The sequence below is a fragment of the Falco punctatus genome (genome assembly GCF_963210335.1).
Source record: "Falco punctatus genome assembly, chromosome: 8".
NCBI lineage: Eukaryota > Metazoa > Chordata > Aves > Falconiformes > Falconidae > Falco > Falco punctatus.
In genome coordinates this window covers 34740455-34760214 of record NC_137588.1, presented here as the reverse complement: position 1 = coordinate 34760214, position 19760 = coordinate 34740455, and the positions used below count along the sequence as shown (strand labels likewise).

The 19760-nt window shown below is 41.9% G+C and overlaps 1 protein-coding gene across 1 annotated transcript in view; it reads left to right on the top strand.

The window, feature by feature from the left end:
- Positions 1-19760, top strand: part of DPP10 (dipeptidyl peptidase like 10) — a 567120-nt gene that overhangs the window by 6285 nt on the left and 541075 nt on the right. The window contains exon 2 of the mRNA XM_080399193.1: positions 1502-12379. Coding sequence (XP_080255319.1) covers positions 12320-12379 — 60 coding nt within the window. The 5' untranslated portion in view covers positions 1502-12319. The remainder of the gene's footprint in view (positions 1-1501; positions 12380-19760) is intronic.

Sequence of the window (19760 nt, the reverse complement as noted above, 5' to 3'; positions counted from 1 at the left end):
GATTCATTTCCCCCCCTGTTTAACTGAGGTGAGGACCTGCATAGATTTGCTGTTCTGACATGGGGCAAGGAGAAAGCGTTGCTGCTGGATTTTGAAGAATTCAGCTCCTTTTAAACAATCTTTTCTTTTAAGGGAACCTACTATAGTAAAGTTGTGTCTGAGCTTAAAGATCCTCTTTGGGCCTCTCTCTTTTCTTCTTCTTTCCTTCCTAATGCTTTAATATCTCAGGACTGCAAAAGATACTTCCATCAAGAATATGCCTGGCACTGGCTGAATGTTTCTGTAACTAGAAATAAAACTACAGGATGTGAAATGTCTTGTGACAGAAACAGCAGTCCATCCGTTTATAAAATGGATTTTATTATTTGATCACCTGTAATAGCAACGGATACTTGCTACTGAATACCCCAAAATGTCTTTCCAGTCCAGTGTACTATGATTAGAAACATGGGAAGCAGCAAACGTACTCCCTGTTATCAGGTCTCTGCAATGATTCTTTATTGAATTTCAAAGTCAGTGCAAGACTTATTGTTTGATAATAAAAACACTTGCTATTTCCAGACCAACTTCTCACAACGGCCCTCCATAAGACCAGTGAAGCCACAGATGAAGAGTCATGAGACCACTAGGGTCATCATCTAATACACTCCCTTGCAGTTACAAGCTTCATGGTATAAATCATTTTCATAAATATATGAACACAGAAGATAAAACTGAACCATGGAATTAAGTCTTGTCTGCAGTAGAGGCAATGACAGGGTCTGTTTTGTACAGAATTTACTGCAGAATCTCACTCCTTCAGTGCAATATTTTTTTGCCCTTGCCTCCACTTACTTTCACAAATCCAGTTTTGAAGTTTATTCTGGCTTAGATGCTCTGAAGAGAATGGGAGAGAAAAAGACAGTGTTACTGGTGACACTTGGGTAATATGTTTCCAGATCCAGGCTAGTCCCTTGGCAGTTATATGTCAAGAAATGGGGATGAATGAAACAGATTAGCACAGGGTGAGATCCCCAGGTGGTATAAACTGGCATAGCTTCTTTGGGCAGCTTTTCTACTAAATGAAATTGGTTTTCACCTCTTGAAGATGTGAACCACAAATTGAAGCAGTATAAAGACTGAAGAATAAATAGACCCTATATATTTGCTGGTTTAGTTTCAAAGTTTAGCTCAAACCAGTCTCATTTTGAGGTCTTTATTTATTAACTTCTTTTTATTTGGCATCTCTCTCTTAGCAGACAACATTGAATACTTGCAATTCCTAAGGACTCTCCAGTGAAAGATGTTAATTTTGTTGCCTCTTTGCCCCCTAAAAAAGTAATAATGAAAGGAAATCCAGTGTGAGGCAATGCAATCAGCCATCTCCAGCATCCCATGTTGAAAACTGCTTGAATAATTCACTTGTCTCGAGTATCTTTAGTGGATCAGCTGTCAGCCCAGGGGTCATGAGGGAAAGCAAAAAAATTCCCACCCAATCACTTCTCTCTCTGTACTTTCATAGCAAACTCCTGTCTCCCTGCTGAGAGATACTGCAGCTGCCACCCAGGAATGAAACAGAAATGTGGTGCCATGTGGGTAGCAAAAATGGTAAGACTTTCTCTGATGTTATTTTATTAAACCAAACCAAACACTACCACCCCCTAAAACACTGTTAGCTTTTCCTCCTTCCTAACATCCCTGTTACTCCTAACACTTCCAGTAACACCGCTGATGATGAGCAGTGAGGACAATCCTTTTCACTGATCAGATCAACTGCAGATGCATTAGCCATGCAGATCAGATGCTGCAGTCCTGTTGTATGTGCTGTTCTCATTCAATCCATTAAAAATCCTGTATTTCCCTGACAGGCCTATGTACATGTTTTAGTAGAGAATTATATTACAAAGGGCTGAGCAAGGGAAAAGAGCAAGTTTCCTATGACTGAGACTGAAATGTCCTGTGGCATTAAGGTGTTTTGATTAAATTTCCCAGTTTTAAAATGTGGTAATATACAGCTGTCCTTAAAATGCTGGGGTTTGCAATGATCTCTTTGGATCTGAAGGCTGTCAGGGGGTTTTGCTGTTGCTGTCGTCTATAACTCGCATTCCAAAAGAGGTTTTGTTTTCCCCAAATCTGCCTTTTGGGATCCTACAAATTGAACAGCTATCACTTTCAAAGTTTGTGTGTCTGCACTTTGAAGACTGAGGAAAGCCAATACAAAGTCCATGTTTTATAATATAGAAAGAGCCAGCAGCCCTTTTCCACATGAAAATTGCCTTGAAAATATAAATGGATTACCAATTAAATTTTAGAAATACATACCCATTCAGGTCCCCAGGCTTCTTTCACCCAGCGCCCCAGGGGTGTGGTTTGAGGATTAGGGAATGAGCAGCTATTTTACAGCTATGTTTAAAGATGAATTTGTACCTCCATGGCCTGATGTTATTGACAGTGCTGGGACTCCAGCAAGCACCCATAGACTGTCTGCTTTCATTTGCTGAGCAGCTGGTAGGTAAATGGTTATATTTCAGAGCTAGCACAGAAGAAGCAAAGCTCTGCCTGTTTATCCAGAGCCTGGATAGCTACAAAATAAATTTGATAAAGGAAGAGGAAGTAAGCATGGAAATTGAGACTCTTTTTCTCTCCAGAAGGATTTGTTAGTCCTGATAGTGCTTCAAATGAGCATCTCCTGAAGCTGGGTACGTCTGATGGTCAGTGTTGTATCAAGTCCTTTCCTTTCCTGATTTCTCAAAATCATCGATTGAAATTAAAGAAAGATTCAGAACATGTATGTCAATGCCTAGACTATTCCTAAATTTGGGACAGAAAGTTGTAATAGATTTAGTTCAAACTGCTAGCAGGATAATGAGCATATGTAAAGCTTTGGACTACAAAGATCCGCATGGTTAAGAGAATCCCTCAATTCCCAAGTAGCTTTATTGTTTTCATATCAGCTACATCTCTATTGTGTATAAATTGCTTTGGGATCCTTGGGGTGGAAGGCTTTTGATAAGTGTAAATTACAGTTGCCTGTGATTATTTTAAAGTGGTGATTGCTGGGACACATTTTTTATTTGTATTGGGGGGGGGGTTATGATTCTAGTATAGAGATATGGCAGCTTCAGAATTGGAGAAGAAATATGTTCTGAGACTTTGATTTATGTTTTTCTATTCTACTCTTTGAATATAAGTAAGAGGGCAAGAAGGAGAGCATGAACGTTTAGTGAATGTGCTACTGCAGTGTAATTCATCTTTGAGACTGAAACAGCAGGTTTATAAACTTGGTTAAGCAAGCTCCAGTTTCTCTGCTCTCTTTTTCCTACACCTGTTGGAAGCACTTTTGACAAATCATGCACTTTAATAAAAACATTTTCAAAATTACTTGCAAAATATACTGCAATCAAAACAATGGCTAGATTATGTGTTTGGAGCTAGTGTCCTTTTGTTGGGTGTGCAGGATGGCTATGTTACATTGTCTCAGAAGTTTTAAGTAAATGTAATGAACAGCACTTGCCTACAGGTACTGTAGCTTCAGTGAACCCCGCATTTGAGGCCCTCAGCATACCAAGAAGCTTAAATTATGGTATTTTACCTAAGCCGAGAGCAGGATATTATGATTATTAGAAGACTGCACAATTTCTGGAGAAGACATAACTGCATGTGAGACTCAGTTGTTCTTGACAAATTCCTTCCAACACTGTGAGTCCCACAGGTCTTCAACAGCTCTCTGGGATTTAATAACAGGCTCACAGCCCAATAGAAAGAAGAAATCATTCTAATCTCACATCTTCCTTGGTTAGTTTAAGCATTGCGACATTGAATGTAATTTCCATTGAAACAGTCCTCGGTTCATTGCAAAAACAGGAGTGGATGATCCGCACTTTTTTCCCCACACAGCGTTCTACTTTTTTTATAATCAGAATATAAAAAGGATGCTAAAGTATAAGGAAATTATTTCTATGCATGTTTAAGTGTTATTGAAATGAGCAGCTGGCAGTAGCGTTGTCTCATTAACAAGGTAGTATTTCCTAACTAGTTGGATGTGATACTTGATGTCACTAAAGCTCACTGATGTATATGTGTGAAGGTACATTGATACATGGCAATGAGATGCAAACGTCTCATAATTCTAACAAAAGGAAGTAAAAATGTTCACAATTATATTGGGCAGCCAAAACTTTCACAGCTTGTCAACTGAAGCGTGGCAGTGATCATGGTGGCTGAGTAGTGTGGGCTTGTGACTGACACACTTGTGATCGAAAAGAAAAAGATAAGGGAGATTTCAGATGTTTTCTTACTGAAAAGGCGTCATGAATTTGAAGAAACTGAGAAATGTTACACATGGCGGAAGGGGACTGTCTTCCAGGAACATGCTAAAGAGCAGCATTTATGGCTGTAAGCAACAGCAGTCAGGGACATAGCATGGCCAAGTCTGGTCCTGGACTGTAACCTCACCATCATCTTCACAGACCTACAATAGGGATTATATCTAAAATGTGAGATTTATTGCCTTTTTCATTCTTGGTGCTTTGGCCAAGTTCTTTCTTCAGATTCCTGTGGTCTGTCTTCTCCCACCTTCATTGAAGTAGTTGTTTAAGCTTTTTCCCTGGCAGCACTTTCCTTTTACCATCTTGCATTTTCATTTACTGAAGCAATGATTAGAGATTGTGCAGAATTGTGCTGAGGCTGCTGCTATTCTCAGGTTGCTCTCTCTTGCCGCAGACGGGAGACAAAGTAGTGTCCTCGCAACAGCCCTCTTGGAAATCCAAGCTGCAGTCCTCCTAACAGGATTGTTTATTATACCATCTTTCACTCTTTAATTAAAATTATGGCTTTTGCCATGACAAAGAAACATGTATACAAAGTATGCATAACCAATAAATTAATACTGTGAGGAAAGAATAAGCCAGCAGATTAATCATTCATCTGCTGTTTTATACATGGCAATGAGTTAGACCCTTCTTCAGTATCCTGGGGGTCTTGTGAAAACATCTTTAAAGTGGGAAGACGGGCATACATGTAGGGAAAAGAGACTTTGGGTTGACTTGAGGGGTAGAAAAAACATCTTTTCATTTCTGATGGCAACTGCTCCTTGCTGCTGCTTGAGCAAGCCATTCCGCAATGTGTTAGTGAAAGTGCTCATTTGATTGTAGATGATCTTTCAAATCTGCAAACACCTGGTCATGTTATGTGCTATTAGATTTACACTGAGTGAAGGAAGGGAGAGTTTTAGTCTGTTTTTCAGTAACATTGAAGCACATCGTTGGGAATAATTATGATATCAGTATTTTTCTTCTAAAGTTTTGGGGTTTTTTATGCCCACAGGTGATAGCATACCTCTAAAATTTTGCTTAAGTTTGTATTAACCCAGATAGAAGAAGGAAAAGGGTCTACAGTAGCCAATTTTCTCTCTCTTTTTTTTTTTCTTTTTTTTTTTTTCTGTTGTCATTGAACTTTTCTGGTTTGTTCAATCTGGAAAGGATCTTTTTTTTTTTCCTGCAGCCTCTGAGATCTAACATAAAAAACCCTACTCCCCCACTTCAGTCTCCATAGCTACAAACTATTAATTAAAACTTCAAACCCTTTAAATATGTGAACTTTCCTTTTTTTTTTTCATTCCAGCTTTACTGCCTGCTGATGCTACCTCTACATACAATCAGATCGGGTAAAATTTCTCAGCCTAACACAATGGCTTAGAAAGAGTTTTGCTTAGATGTGATATCTAGTGCAGATAGCCCAGATGTAGGAGTCATGGAGTAGCTTCTTCATGTTGAGGGGACAAAGAATTTGATCAGTTCTGCTATAGTAAACTTGGAAAAGCCTTGGCAAGTTTGCAGGGCTACCTATTGGGTACATAAATACTTGGAAAGCTGGCCTGACTGTCAGTGTGGGAATTCTTATAATGGTTCAGAAGTTTAGCTACTAGCTGGCATCTGATCTTTGAAAAAGGAGGTTGCTTCTGGGTGGCTTGTTATATATACTGAAAATAAAGGACAGGATCCTGCTTAGACAGAATACCCTCAGTCTTGCTTGACATTTAATTCAAGCTTGTTTCCTAATCTTGAACCTTCAATAATGCCCCTCTGGACTGCAGATTTTGGATATGGTCTCAATCCGGAAATATAATGTTCAGGCCAATCTCAGCGAGCGAGAGCATCCCTGGAGATTCAGCACTGGACAGGACCATGATGCTCCTGCAGACCAAGTGTTCTGCATGAAGTTCAGCATTTTCCATGGCAATCAATGTTTTAAGGCTTAAAGAAGCATAAACTTTGTACAGAAAGACACTTCACACTACTTTTGGCATGTCTCCAGTATTTTGTGGCAGTTGCTGAGTGCTATGCAATGAGACTGGGATCGTGGCTATGCTCATAGGTAGGGAGACAGTTAGCTGTGTTCCTGTAAGTCTTCCTATGTGCAAAAGCATTACTCATCCTGTAGTTCTTGCATGGTAGAAATATTGAATCCTGTTAGCAGTGTGAGTAATAGTTATGCATGAAATTAAATGTACTTCTCAAATCAGTCAGGTTTGCCATTTTTGTTTTATAATGCAATAGTTTCTGCAGATAGAAGAGTAAATGAATGCACTAAGATGGAGTGTAGTGCTCCTGAGGTCTACTGTGGACTTATGTGAGATCAAAGAAAAAGTATTTGTTCTTCTTGCCTGAAGTTCCTCACATGTAAAGTATGTGTATCTGTCGATCAAGTTGTTGTTTTTTTTTTTTTTAGATTTCCTACACTTTTGTGCATTTTCCAGCCAGTTTGTACATGCTGTGTGACTGATACATTCACACTGAGGATAATAGGGAATTGAAACCTTGCGGGTTTTGGGCAGTAGTGTCCTAAAGAAAATTAATATAGTTTGGTGGACACAAATGTTTTGTTTTGTTAAATAATATTGGCTATTACTCTGAAGCCTCATTTGAAAATGAAAAGGACTGAAGGTTGCTCTTTTCTCATTCCCTGCTTGAGTCTGGTAACAGGCATCCACAAAACAGACTGAAGGGATCCTAAAGATACTCTTTGTTTCCACCACTGCTTGCGATTCACCCGAATTCATTCAGCAGCCTGGGGACACCTACTAAGAGGTGCACTGCAAAGTGCCATGCATAAAATCACCTACCGTGTGTGCAAGTTTTGCAGGCAACACATTCAGTTCGTTCAGGCACAGACTGTTTTTTCTTGTCTCTGCTTACAGCTTTCTATCTCAGAAACTGCTTGCTTCTCTTCCCTGGTAACAAGGCAGTTGTATGCAGGCTGCTTTTCACGTCCATCGCTTCTCACAACATACTTACTCCCCATACTGAGTCAGTGATATGTGGATATTACTGATGCTACTTTCATGACATCCATGTTTGCAGGCAAAATCTAGTCAGAATAATTCATCAGTATTGTAACAGGGAGGATTTTTTTTTAAACCTTTTGGCTGTAATTTAATACTATTCACCTTCACTTTTACAGAAAAATAATCCAACCAATCACTGTGTATGTACCGGATTATTTTAGCACATTTTTGTTTCTAAAAAGAGGTACAAATATTTAATTGAAATATTTCCTATTAAAATAAATGTAATGAATAAGAACAGGAAGTTCTCACAACAACCGTCCCTGGATACTTCTGTGGATACTGGCTTGTACAAATGAGGAAGATCTATATTTGTTTCTTCATCAGTTCCATATATTGGACTTATAAGTTTTGAGCATGTCTTTCAGCAGTGCTGTGAATTCTCCTTGGTTCTGTTCAAAATATCAATTACTGAACCACACTGGGCTGTTTGGAAACCACCCCTCAAAACCTGAAGACAATAAGCTGTGAGGGAATTTTTGCATGATAAAAGGAGTAGAAATATATACAGTGAGTAAGACAGCACCTTGCACAGATAACACAGTACTTTCCCAATGACAGAACTGTCCACTCAGAGGAATCCCTCATTCTAGTAGCTAAACATCGACATTGCAGGTTAACAGCAACAGTTCCTGGCACTGCAGCCAGAGTGAAGCCTGGCACCCCACTGATTTGTTGAGTCTGTCTGAAGTTACACTGTACTTGGGGAAATTTTCCTTCACATTCCCTTCATCAGCTGCAGCCAGATTGATGGCTGCAGGGGATATGGAGTTGTGCACGTACGTACACGTGTGTGTATGTGTGTAGAGCCACACTGCCATCCTGCAGGAACAGCTTTTCATGGGATACTTTGAGCTGCATGTGAACTTGCTGGCCACGACCAGCAGCATACAATAGCTGCTGGCCTTTCCAGTGACAGCTCTTTGGGGCAACAGGAAAGAAACAGAGGATTTTTGCACAGCTGACTAGAGGGAGGCTATGCCCTGTCTTCATTTCATGCAAGCCCAACTTCGACATAATTCTGAGGAAGCCGGCAGCCTAGCAGCGGTCCCGAGGCAGCCTCCCTTGCAGTACTAAGACTTCTTTGTCATAAACAGAGAAGTCTGTAATCTGGTTATGAACCGGTGTGGATTAAAAATTGAGTTCACTCATGCCAATAGCTGCCAATATATGCAAGCGCAGAATTAGGCCGTGGGTATGTGGGACAGGAGTAAGAGTAAATTTTATGTACTTGCATAAACCAGGAAAAAAAAAGCTATAGGAAAACATGTTGTGATGAAGTATATATAATTACCAATATACACTTTAATTTTTTTATTTCTCAGAATGCTGATTATATATGCAATGTAATTCATGAAACGTGACTTAAAAGATTAAGAAAGGATTGTGGGTTGTGGGGATGTTTTTAAAGAATATAAGGCTTAGAAAACAAGCAAGTAAGCAAGAGGCAGGAAAATGTGTGGCTGGGGAACTATACTGGGATTTACCAACAGCGGGTTACTGCAGGACTTGAATAGTGATCAGGAACCTTTGGGAAATGCCATCTCCAGCAGCAGTTCTGGCTGCCCATGGCCACTTGCTGCGTTTGGATAGCAGGGCAGGCAGGGTTTTCAATCAGAAACAGGGATTTGCTTTTCACTTAAACTTTCTGGATAGTTTAATCATTTTTCCTGGATGATCACATTGATTTCTTACTCTTTCTAAGTATTTCAGGAAGGAGGTTCTTTCAGTGCACTGAGGGGCTGCTCTGACACCAGCAGGTACCACCTGCTCTATTGCAATGCGTAACAGAGGCATCTGCTCACAGCTTTAGTATTCTCCAGCATATTTTGGTAATAACTCAGTTATTTAATTGCACCCTAAAGGCACTGAAATTTTTGAAAACCTTTTTGCAGGGTGAACATGGATACTCGCATTAGCAGTCAACATCCAGGGTGAACTGCATTTTGCTAAGCAGCCAGCTCCAAAAGAAGATTACATACTATGGAGGATTAACGGCTGTATCGAGGAACCGGAGGGATGGCAGTGAATGACATTACCAGAGAAGTAAGCAGTGGAGTGGGGCTCTGGAGGATTTCAGTCGGCATATTGTGGAATCCCACTCTATTGATCTAATTTGTTTCTGAGATATTTTATAATGACAAACCATGCACTTATAGAGTAATTACAACTCCTGATCACCCTTGTTAGTTTCATACTCTAATTAGATTCCTCTTTGTGAGAGCGGGAGATTAATCAGCAAAATTTATCCTTTCTAGGAATATATAAGTTCAAATGTGTAGAAGTTCATTTAAAAACAATGCCAGCAAATTATTGATCTTATCTCTGTCTTTGGCAGCTTTTTCACCCAAGCTGCTTTTTCTTTGTTATTACGAGGAAGAGATTTCTGTCTTAGTTTAAAGCTGGTTTTGAGGCTTACATGGAATGTCAGCCACTATGAAGCATAAAATCAAACATAAAAACTTCATGCAAAGTCCTCATGGGAGCTTATAAAAATCCACACATACTTAGTCAAACTAAAAATACTGTCAATTCATTCTTTTGGCTTTAAGTAGTTCCCATCTGAGATTGTTAAACACAAATATATTTCTAGATGAAGAAGAAGAATGTCTTTGAATCTTCCAGGTTGCCTCTGCTTGCTTAAGCTCCTGGTGACAATAACTTGAAGCCATCATTTTCATTTCAGAACAAACACTTGGGCATGAAGCAGAGTATGGCGAAAGTTAGACTGTTAGCCCCTTTCCCAAACAGCCATTTACCCATCCCCTCCATCTCAGTATCAACCAAAGAACCTTCAAGGCAAATCAGAAGTCTCATTTTTCTATGTTTTTTTCCCCGTCTGTATCCATTAAATTTCACTCCTGCCTGCATAAAAGGGAGGGAGGCGAAAAAGCACTGCTGAGCCCCTGATATGCTTGCTAAATGTGTTTTTTATTGCTCAAAATCCAATCAATCTGATAAGGTGAAGGAGGCTAAGGTGAGCAAGTCCTGCAGGCTAGAGGCCAGCCCGGATGCTGCGCTTGTGGTGCCTGGAGGTGACTGTGTCTGGGCTGGGAGGGACCCTCTTGCTGTGCCTTTACTCCACATTTGGCTCCCATTGGAAATGACATTTTTCTAGGTATCACTGGAGTAAACACTGACTGCTCTCTCCTCTCTGGATGGGATGTTTGTACCCCGGGCTGCTTCCCATACAGGGCTTCCTCGGCAGCTTTCTGCAGACTGAGCAGACCAGTCTTTTCCTCACCACCTCAATCTCTTTTGCCATCTGTTTGCAGCAGTACCTACCTTTGAGTCTTAAGATGTGCAAAATTAATTTTGACTTTGGAAACAACACATTTGAGATGATTTAAAGCGGGTTTCCTTCCAAGAACTTAAAATCTTCTGAAAATGAGCCCCACTTAAAAGAGCTCAGGCAGACATCTGAAGTCATCATGAGATTTGCAAGCACAGCTTGAGGTTCTCATAGTCCACCTGGAGCACATATTGAGCTGTGAGCACAGCAAGCTCTCAGCCTTCTCCCTTTGCCTGTCCCTCCTTTGCAGAGTAAGATGGACCCTCAGCTTGCACCTCCAGGCCTGAATGTAGGTGTTTGGAGGGGATGATCACCTGCCTGGTGTTTCTTAGTGCTGCTCCAAGCACAGCCTGAAGTCTTTAGCAAAATTCTTGTTGTTTTCTCCTACTCTTTTGTATCTTTACTTTTTGGACACATGCTTTGTACTTTTTCTTCAAATTACTTTAAAAAAAAAAAAAAAGGGCAGCAGGATAGGGAGGAAAACTAAGACACAGAACCAGTGAATGAGCTCAACCTGGGGCCTGAATTTTTAAAAGCCATTTTTTTTTGAGCAATAGCTTTCTGTGCTGGGAGTGTAGCTTTTGATACAGTATCAAATAGTGCTCAACAGCCTCCCTCTTGAAAGAACAGATGCTTCAGAGATTGCCTGAAGCTGGAGTCTCATACAGTGAGAGACTCCAAATCAGCAGTTTGAGAGATTTGTGCCATGGCTTCTGGCGCTAGTCTGTCCTTTTTCTTCTTTGCTTCCTCCTGAACCGACCTTACCTGCCCCGGCTGCAGTTTCACGCCTCGGTGCATGGCACACTGTGCCTTGTTTTATTGGGAGGTTTCTCTAAAGCAAGAGATCATTTAAGAATGTTATGTATATACAGACATATTGCTTGCTCCTTGTCAGCCTGAGGTATCACAATCTGCTCACGGAGCTCACCAGCTCCCATCCCCAAATCCTCCACCTTTGATAGAGCCTGCGGGCTGGACCTGTGGCAAGAGCGTTGTGTGTGTTTCTGGCAAGTCCTGCTGACAATCTGGAGGGGCTAGTTTTTTAGAATTTTTTTAGACAAACAAACCCACAAAAAGTTACTTGGGTAAAAATCTGATCAGAGCCACGTTTCTCCTGACCTGTGGGGAAGCGTGGAGCTGTTGCAGCACTTAGCACAGCCCGGAGATTTTGGAAGTCCCCTGTGCGCTGGCGGGTGGGCGTGAGGCGGGCGCCTGTGCCGCGGCTGCGGTACACACAGCGCCTGCACCCCGGTTCCGCCGCGGGCTAGGGTCGGTTTAGAGCGGCGGAGGCAGGGGAGGGGATGGGGAAAGGAGAACGGGAAAACGTGCCGGAGAACGCGGAGGGAAGTGCAGCCAGCGTAAACTTTCTGTTGCAACCTTATTAATCTCAGCTAAGAGCGCTGCGGGGTTTGGCTGCACAGCGGGGGCTGATCTCGCTCAGTGTCTGCTGCCCGGCCCGGGGGCGGCGGCGGCGCGCATCGCCAGGGCGGTCGCGGCCCCGGCGGGCGGCGCGGGCGGTGCCAGCGGGCGGTGCCGGGCGGGGCGGGCAGCCCCCGCCGGGCGGAGCTCTCGCGGCTCCCGGGGGCGCGGAGCCGCCACAGCCGGAGCCGCAGCCGGAGCCCCCCCCCCCCGGCCTCTCGGAGGCGCCGGGAGCCGCGGGCGCCCCGTGCCCGCCCGGCGCCGCAGCCCGCCGCGCCGGCAACATGAACCAGACGGCGACGGTGTCCCACCACGTCCAGTGCCAGCCCTCCCGGGCCGTCAAGGTAGGGTCCGAGCCCGGCGGGGCGGGCGGCTGCGGGGCTCCCCCGGCCCGTCGGCGGGGAGCGCGGGGCTGCCCCCTGCGCCCTCCCGCCTGCCGGCGCAGCGGGGGGACCGTGCCGGGCACGGGCAAAGTTTGCCCGAGGTCAGGGCGAGGCGCCGGGGGGCGGCGGGCGCGTCGCGGTCAAGTTTGCCCGCCGGTCTGGCGGCGAGCGGCTCGGCGGGAGCGGCGTCGTGGCGGTGGCGGCGGTTTCCCCGGCTCCCTTGGCCGGGTTCGTCCAAAAGTTTGTCCCGGAGGAGGTGGCAGTCGGGCGCGGGGCTGTTGGTGTCTCCCTCATCTTTACTCTCTATTGCCTGTACGGTTAATGGCTGTGGTTCAGTAACAGGGCGTGAAATCGACTTGTTGGTCGGGATTTCGCCCTTGCCCGGTCGGAACGACCCAGGAAGATGAGCGGCTGTGTGTTTGCTGTCCTCAGGTGTGAGATGTGCGTGAGTGCTGTGGCTGGGGAGCGAGGACGATGGTGGGGGAAGCCCCCCGGGGAACAGCGGGCTCTCTCCCTGACCTTCTTCTTCCCCGAGCGTCTGACACCATCCTGCTTCTGCATTGATCGAAAACTACTTTCTAGCCGAGTTACTGCTCTCTACAGTGATAAAATGAAATCCCTAAGCAGATTTGTATTCGCTAGGAAGTACCTCTGCAGAAATAAGTGTTTGTTTTTTTCTCCTGAAATAAAATAACAGTGCAATCAGTGACAATATTTGATCATTGATTCCTAGTTCTGAAAAAAAAATCAAGACATTTTATACCGGCTATTTTGTTTCATAAAATGATGTGAAAGCCTGAAAAGTTCAGTGCTTTGCTGTCGGTGACGCAGGATCGCCCGGTACAAGCCTGCATGCAGGGTCATGTAGGGGGAAGAAAACTGCTGGGGCTTTGCTCAGTGCACAGGCAGAGTTGGAGGGTTTGGGGTTGGTTTGTCCTCTCAGAATGAGCAGCTGAACTGCGCATCGTGTTAGCAAATTGTCAGCTGGGCTTTATCCAGTTAGTGCTAGGAATAAAAATCATGAGTTGGAGCTGAGGCGGGAGGGGGTTAAAGGTGTAAATCTTCTATTAGCGCTGTCATCTTTATATAGGCTGCATTACACTTCACAGTGTGTTATCAGTAATGCAAAATGTCTGTAGGCTTGGGGACAAGGTGGGGATTGACCTGTGCTTCTAATGACCAGTTATGTAATGTGTAACTGTATCCATCACACCATAACCGGCCAGTTAGTTCATGCTCAAATGGGCAAGGCCATGGGAAGTGATGAATTACAATTGCCCTGGCCCACTTCAAAGCATATATAATGTTAAATTGCTTAAAACCATTTCATCCTCTCCAGGTCTCTCTCTGAAAGTACCAGAGAACAGACAGCAGTGTGGTACTTGCTCTGGGAAGTATTCCCCTTACATTTGGGACAGCTAATGCTAATTTTTCACTGACAGCAACATTTATTAAATTCATTTGACTGGACTTCTAAGCCAAAACAACAACAACCACCAATATCAATATGCCATTAAAAAAAACACAAAACAAAAACAAAAACAAAAGACCCAGATGAGTCAATAGTCTTCAGAAAAAGAGAACATGAATCAGAGCCTTCTAGACATGAGTCCGTTTTAAAACCAACACAGTAATACTGATGCCATTAGAAAACTGTCTCATTTTTCTGCTCCTAATTCAATGTGTCAGGTGTAAAATGTGCTTTATAAATAGTTTCAAGTGCTTCCATGCTAGGCAAATGGATGCTCCACGATAAAGTACTTATGACCATAGATGAGCAGTAACTGCCCTATGGTAATGAGGACCTCATATTGGAAATTACTTCAAAAATATGTCATTAGTGACCAGAAGAACATAAATTGCATGTTAATCGTAAATTGTAGAGAAACAGTGTTAGTTCCAGCAATTATGAAGATTCAAGAAAAAAGTTTACAGGAAAACTTCACACCAACTAGAATGAGATCTATGAAAACCCTTCTTCTTTTTTCTTTTTTTCTTTTTGTTACAGTTTTATGATTCTCTGCAACACGTGAACCCATGACATCTCAGCTCCTCTGTGTTACGGTCCGTGTAATGTTACTTCTCAATATTTTTGGGATCAGCTACTCACTTCTCTGTAATGCAGCATAAACTTTTGAATGCATCCACATAACAAAAAGTTGAATGATCCGCTTGTCCGGTAAATTGAATCGTGCAAACTTTATCCATGTCAGTTCCTGCTCTGAATCACCCTGGGACTGCAGGAGGGCTGGTGCCCAGACATAGGGACAACCTGTCCCTTTCTCACATCCTTCTTTGTTGAGGGAAGGGTACAACTTTTTGCATCCAAGAGCACTGAGAACTGAGTGTACTGCATCGCAAGTAGTTTTGGTGGCAGAGAAACAAGTTGACAGAGAAAATCTAATATAAAGCAAGAAAAAAAGCTCAAAGATACCAAACCCCATGGATAAAATGTAAAATCTCCTAATAAAGCTGCCTTTTACCTCTAAGCCTTTTTACAGCTTTTTTGAAATTGCAAATCTTACCACCTTGCTGACACCACTATGAATAATGATCTTTCACTCTGAGATCTGTAACAAAAACTTTAGGGTCTAGCTGGGAATACTAAATACCTGCCTTCTTTCTGTATCATTACGGCTTTGACTTCAGGAGCCCCCCTCCAGGGCAACAAACCTGGTTTTATTCTTCGCACCCTTGGCTCATCTTGTCCATACAGCAAGTAAAATAGCTCTTCCAGGGGAATCTCTCTGCATTTATGCACTTTCATGTTGAATTGGTGGCCAAATTATTCTTTTATTTCCCTGCCTCCCCCTGCCCCTGACAGAGGAGAAAGTCTGTTTAAAACATTGTTTGCCTTGTTTGGAGGAAAAAAAGAAAAAAACACAACCCAGTAATAGAAAAGAATTATTGTCTTGGCTGGCTAGGGTCTGCCATTATAAATTCTTTCAAACCAAATATTTGTACTGAAATTATGGGGACCGTGGAACAGAATTACTTATGTCTTGCTCGTAATACGTTTGGGACTACAATTTGCACTGAAAAAAAAAAAAAAAAGAGGAGTTAAGCTAATATTTCTGTGGCTTTCTACATTCCTTAATAATAAAACGTACTCTACCAGATAATGACTCTCTGCTGTTATCAACCTAATATTGATCTGTGAGTTGGATCATGGAAGGAGTTACTAATTGGCATTTCAGAAGCACATAATTACTGTGTAATATAATATGTATGTTATACCCTTTTACTCTACTCTTCCTTCTTCCCTGCCTTCCTTTCACTTTTATTTATTCATTAGCTTTTAGAGTTGCAGATATGTCCTCAACAAAAATTCTGCAGCAAGTTTCATCAGTATCCAGGGACAGTATCGGGAATATTTACATTTCAGGTTTATTGTAGTAGTGTTTTAACACTTGCTAATTGATGAATATTGTTTTACTGATAGTTTTCTTATTTACAATCAGGTTGAGGAGCACATATTTAAAGGGGATTTGTTGTGTTCCCTGTGGACTTACATGTGTGTTTACAGCAACTAAGGTGTTTACACCAAACCTGCACCTTAGCAGGAAATATCTGCCTGCTCCTGCAAACTGCCATACACGCAGCTCCTCCTAAAGGGAGAGAGATACAGCTCCTCCTGTTCATAAAGGCTGTTCGATAATACTTTTCAAGTTGAAACTTAAGGTAGTTAGATCTTTAAATGCCCACAGGATGTGCACAAAACAGGCTTTGTGCAGGTATGGGAATCATTCCAATCTACTAGCTGTTTAGGAAATAAATCCCTTAAAATGAGAACAGCATTTCTGAAATCCATTACATCAAAAGCAAGTCACCAACAGATAATCTCAGTGTGTGTTCAATTATGAATTATCCAGGATAATACGTAACAAAGGGCACAAGTAATTCAGGGCTGTGTCATTGTTAGGAAGGCAGTCTATGGCAGCATAATAATGCAAAAAACCCAAAAAAAAAAAAAAAAAAGTGATATGTGTAAAACTAGTAGGTTTGCATGGTACTTTGTTTAAGGCATTAGATGATCACAGCACTGCTGTGCCGTGTAGAAACACATTTACATTGCCACATGAGGAAATGCAGCTCTGGGGAAGCACAGCATGGAGGTGGCAGTGGAGGCTGGAGCCAGGCTGGCGATGGGGAAGGCAGGTCGCTGTCATGTCTCTGGATAGGGCCATCTCAAAATGCATGTTTAGATCAAAGTAAATATTTTTATTTTCATAAATGCTGAGCAGATGTACAATGCCCTTGTGTTTATCCTGTTCTTGAGACTCTGAAGGTGCATAGTGGCCCATCAGGGGACACCAAAGTTGATTATAACACTAATCAAAGAAATTGGCTTGGAGCATGATAGAAATACCTTGAGTCTTACTCTCTGAAAGTGTCTGGGGGTCTTTTGCATTGCATCCTCATCATTTGTAGTTGCTTTATGTCCATTTTGGCAAACTGGTTTTGATCACATTTGGGTTGAGTGGAGATGCTGGTGTGTTTTATTGGTATTTTCAGACCAAAAATACAGCCATGATGATACATATGTATGTATGGGGATAACAGGCTGGAGGTCTCTAGATGGAAGTTTGAAGAACTAATCACAGCTTGTAAATCTTCACATTTCCACATATACCTTTCCATATTGTTTCAGTCTCCTTGCCAACATCTGTACTACCAGAGAATAACCAGTGCCTTTTCTTTTTAAAAGCAACCCTTCCTTCACTGTAAGAAGATGCAGTGTTACAAATAAAAAGCTGCAGGAACAAGAAAAAACAGTTTAAAATATTTATATATTTTCCCCTTCCAGTCTATGAAGAAATAATTGCTCTGTGTCAAAGGTAACATCAAGATTAGTTTTATTTAGGTGACTTTCAGTTGGTACCAATTGGAACAAAGTACTATTTTTTTAAAAAAAGAGAGAAAGAAGGGGAAGGAGATGCAATCAAATCCCAAGTTCGTGCTGTAAGGAGTGGCATAGCATCAGCATAGTTCTGATGCTTGGGCACAGTGTACCCCAGCAGCAATTGCCAGCACTGCTCAGCAGAGATGGAAATGACCGGGGTTGTTCCTGCGTTCCATTGCCTGCTGTGAACCTGCCAGTGGGTTACGTTTGTTGGCTCTTCCTTGCCTGTACAAATTGTTACTATGCTTTCCAAACTTTCCACTCTTAATTCCCTGCTGTTTTCATAAAACTTAAAAGCAATTAGCAAAAAGTGTAAATGTTGGGTACTTTTATGTATTTAAATATATATACACTGATTCTGTGGTATACATTTGATGTATATAACCATACACAGCAGTGTATTGTAATACATACACAATTTATAGTTTCCAATTTAGTCATAATGCTAGGAATTTAGAAGGCAGTCACTTTAAAACTAATATACGCAAATACGCATGAACATCATGGTAAATTATATTTAATAATAAGTTGGTACTTTCCTGGATTGTAATCATATAAAATTTTTCCAACTGCAAATCATTACTTTAAGAAATATGGCATTAAGTTTAATTCTCTTTGAAGCCACTTAAGATATGGGTCTGTGAGCGTTAGATAACACTTACTTGAAAGGATATCACATCATGAGGAATTTAATCTTTCTCATTCTTTAATGCAAAACTGTTTTACTAAACATGTGTGAAGATAATTTTGTGCCTGTTTTGTTTAGTATTTCATTCTTAAACTTAGCATGATAAGACTTGCTTGCTGTCAACCACCTGAACATTGTTTTGGAATTTATTTAGGACCTTTCATGTTTAAAGATTTTTATTTGAGGTCCTCAAATTGAATTATAAATGTTAAATTATGCAACATCCAGGCCAGTGATTGTGCTGCGTTAATCATTTGACAGTTTTTTGGATTCGTGGCTTTGGCTTCTCAGGTGTTGACAACACCCAATGTTACTGGCATTACCGGCATTATGTGCCAGTAGCAAAGAATCATCTTAGGCACCTATAAATTAACCCCATGACTTTTAAAAATGAGGCATCTGATAGTGGCAGAATGGCTCGGGGGCTTTTTGTTCCAAAGAAAGAGAACTAGACTTGCAGGTTCATTACACTGTGAATGGAATTGAGTGATTCACGGCAATATATGCCAACCCCGGATACCTAAAGGAAGGCAACACCTAGAACCAGAGTCATCAGCTCAATTAAAGACTCGCCACAGTCCTAGGCTGTGAAATTAATGCAACTGCTGCAGATGAGGGCATGTCTTACTTCATATGAAATCTAACCAGTAAAATAATTTGAGTGCATTGTGCTTTAAAATGCTGGTTCCTCAGTGTTGATGGCAAAGGGAGCAGCAGCTAACAAGCGGAATGTTGGGTAGGTGCTGTGAGCATCTGTCTAATGGGTCTCATCTCCACATTGAGAGTGTCAGAGGCCGCTTATGCTGGTGCCATCCTGGGGCCTCAAGGGAAGTGGGATAGAGTCCGAGGGTATTTAAAGCTTGGTGTTAATGATGCTGACCTATTCCCTGAGAATATATCAGAAAAATATTGTGAAGTTTTAGTTTTGAAAGAGGGAGACTGGAACTGAACTGGGTTGTGGCTCCACAACACAGAGACGGTTGTTCAGCTTGAGTTTGTGTGTGACCTTATCGAGGCAGAAGGATGTGGAGGTGAGCCCTGTGGAAATTTTACAGGAAGCTGAGAAGGAAACAGAGGTGATATCTGAGGGACATGGCGAGACAGTGGTGGCACCTTGGCAGGAGAAGGCAGAGACACAGAAGTCACAAGAAGACGGGATCTCAGAGTGCGGCTGACTATTAAAAGGCAGCTGGCAAGTGAAGAAAGATTAGAATAGAGTATTGTATTTTAGCTTCAGCTAAAAAAGACGTTAGTAGGGATATCGGCTGTTAGGTTAGATTACGTTGCTAGATCTGGCCAGTCACATTAAAATTGCTACAGAAAGTCACAGCCTTGAGGCTTTCTTTAAAGAGAAACCAAGAGACAGAGATAATGCACTTGTATTGAGAAGTGTCAGAGGTGAGGTTTGCCGTGTTATCTCAGCGTGGCCCCCTGGAAACAAGTTAGCACACTGTCCACAGACTTTGTGCTGGGGAAAAACCTCAATTTTTTGCCTCGTTAAATAGGCTTTCTACATCTAGTTTTATTTACTCTTTATCTATCTATTTGTTTATTTATTTGAAAGAGTTAGGCAATAGGGGGAAGAAACCTAGAAAAATGTAAACACAGAATTAGTTACAATTGTGTCCCTTGATTTGCCTAGTAAGACAGAAACAGTAACAAAAAAAAAAAAGCCAAAACCATGAGTTTGTCGTAAAAGTTAGGACAGTAATTGTGTAATTTTTTCCTCTTAAAAAAAAATGCTGGGAGCA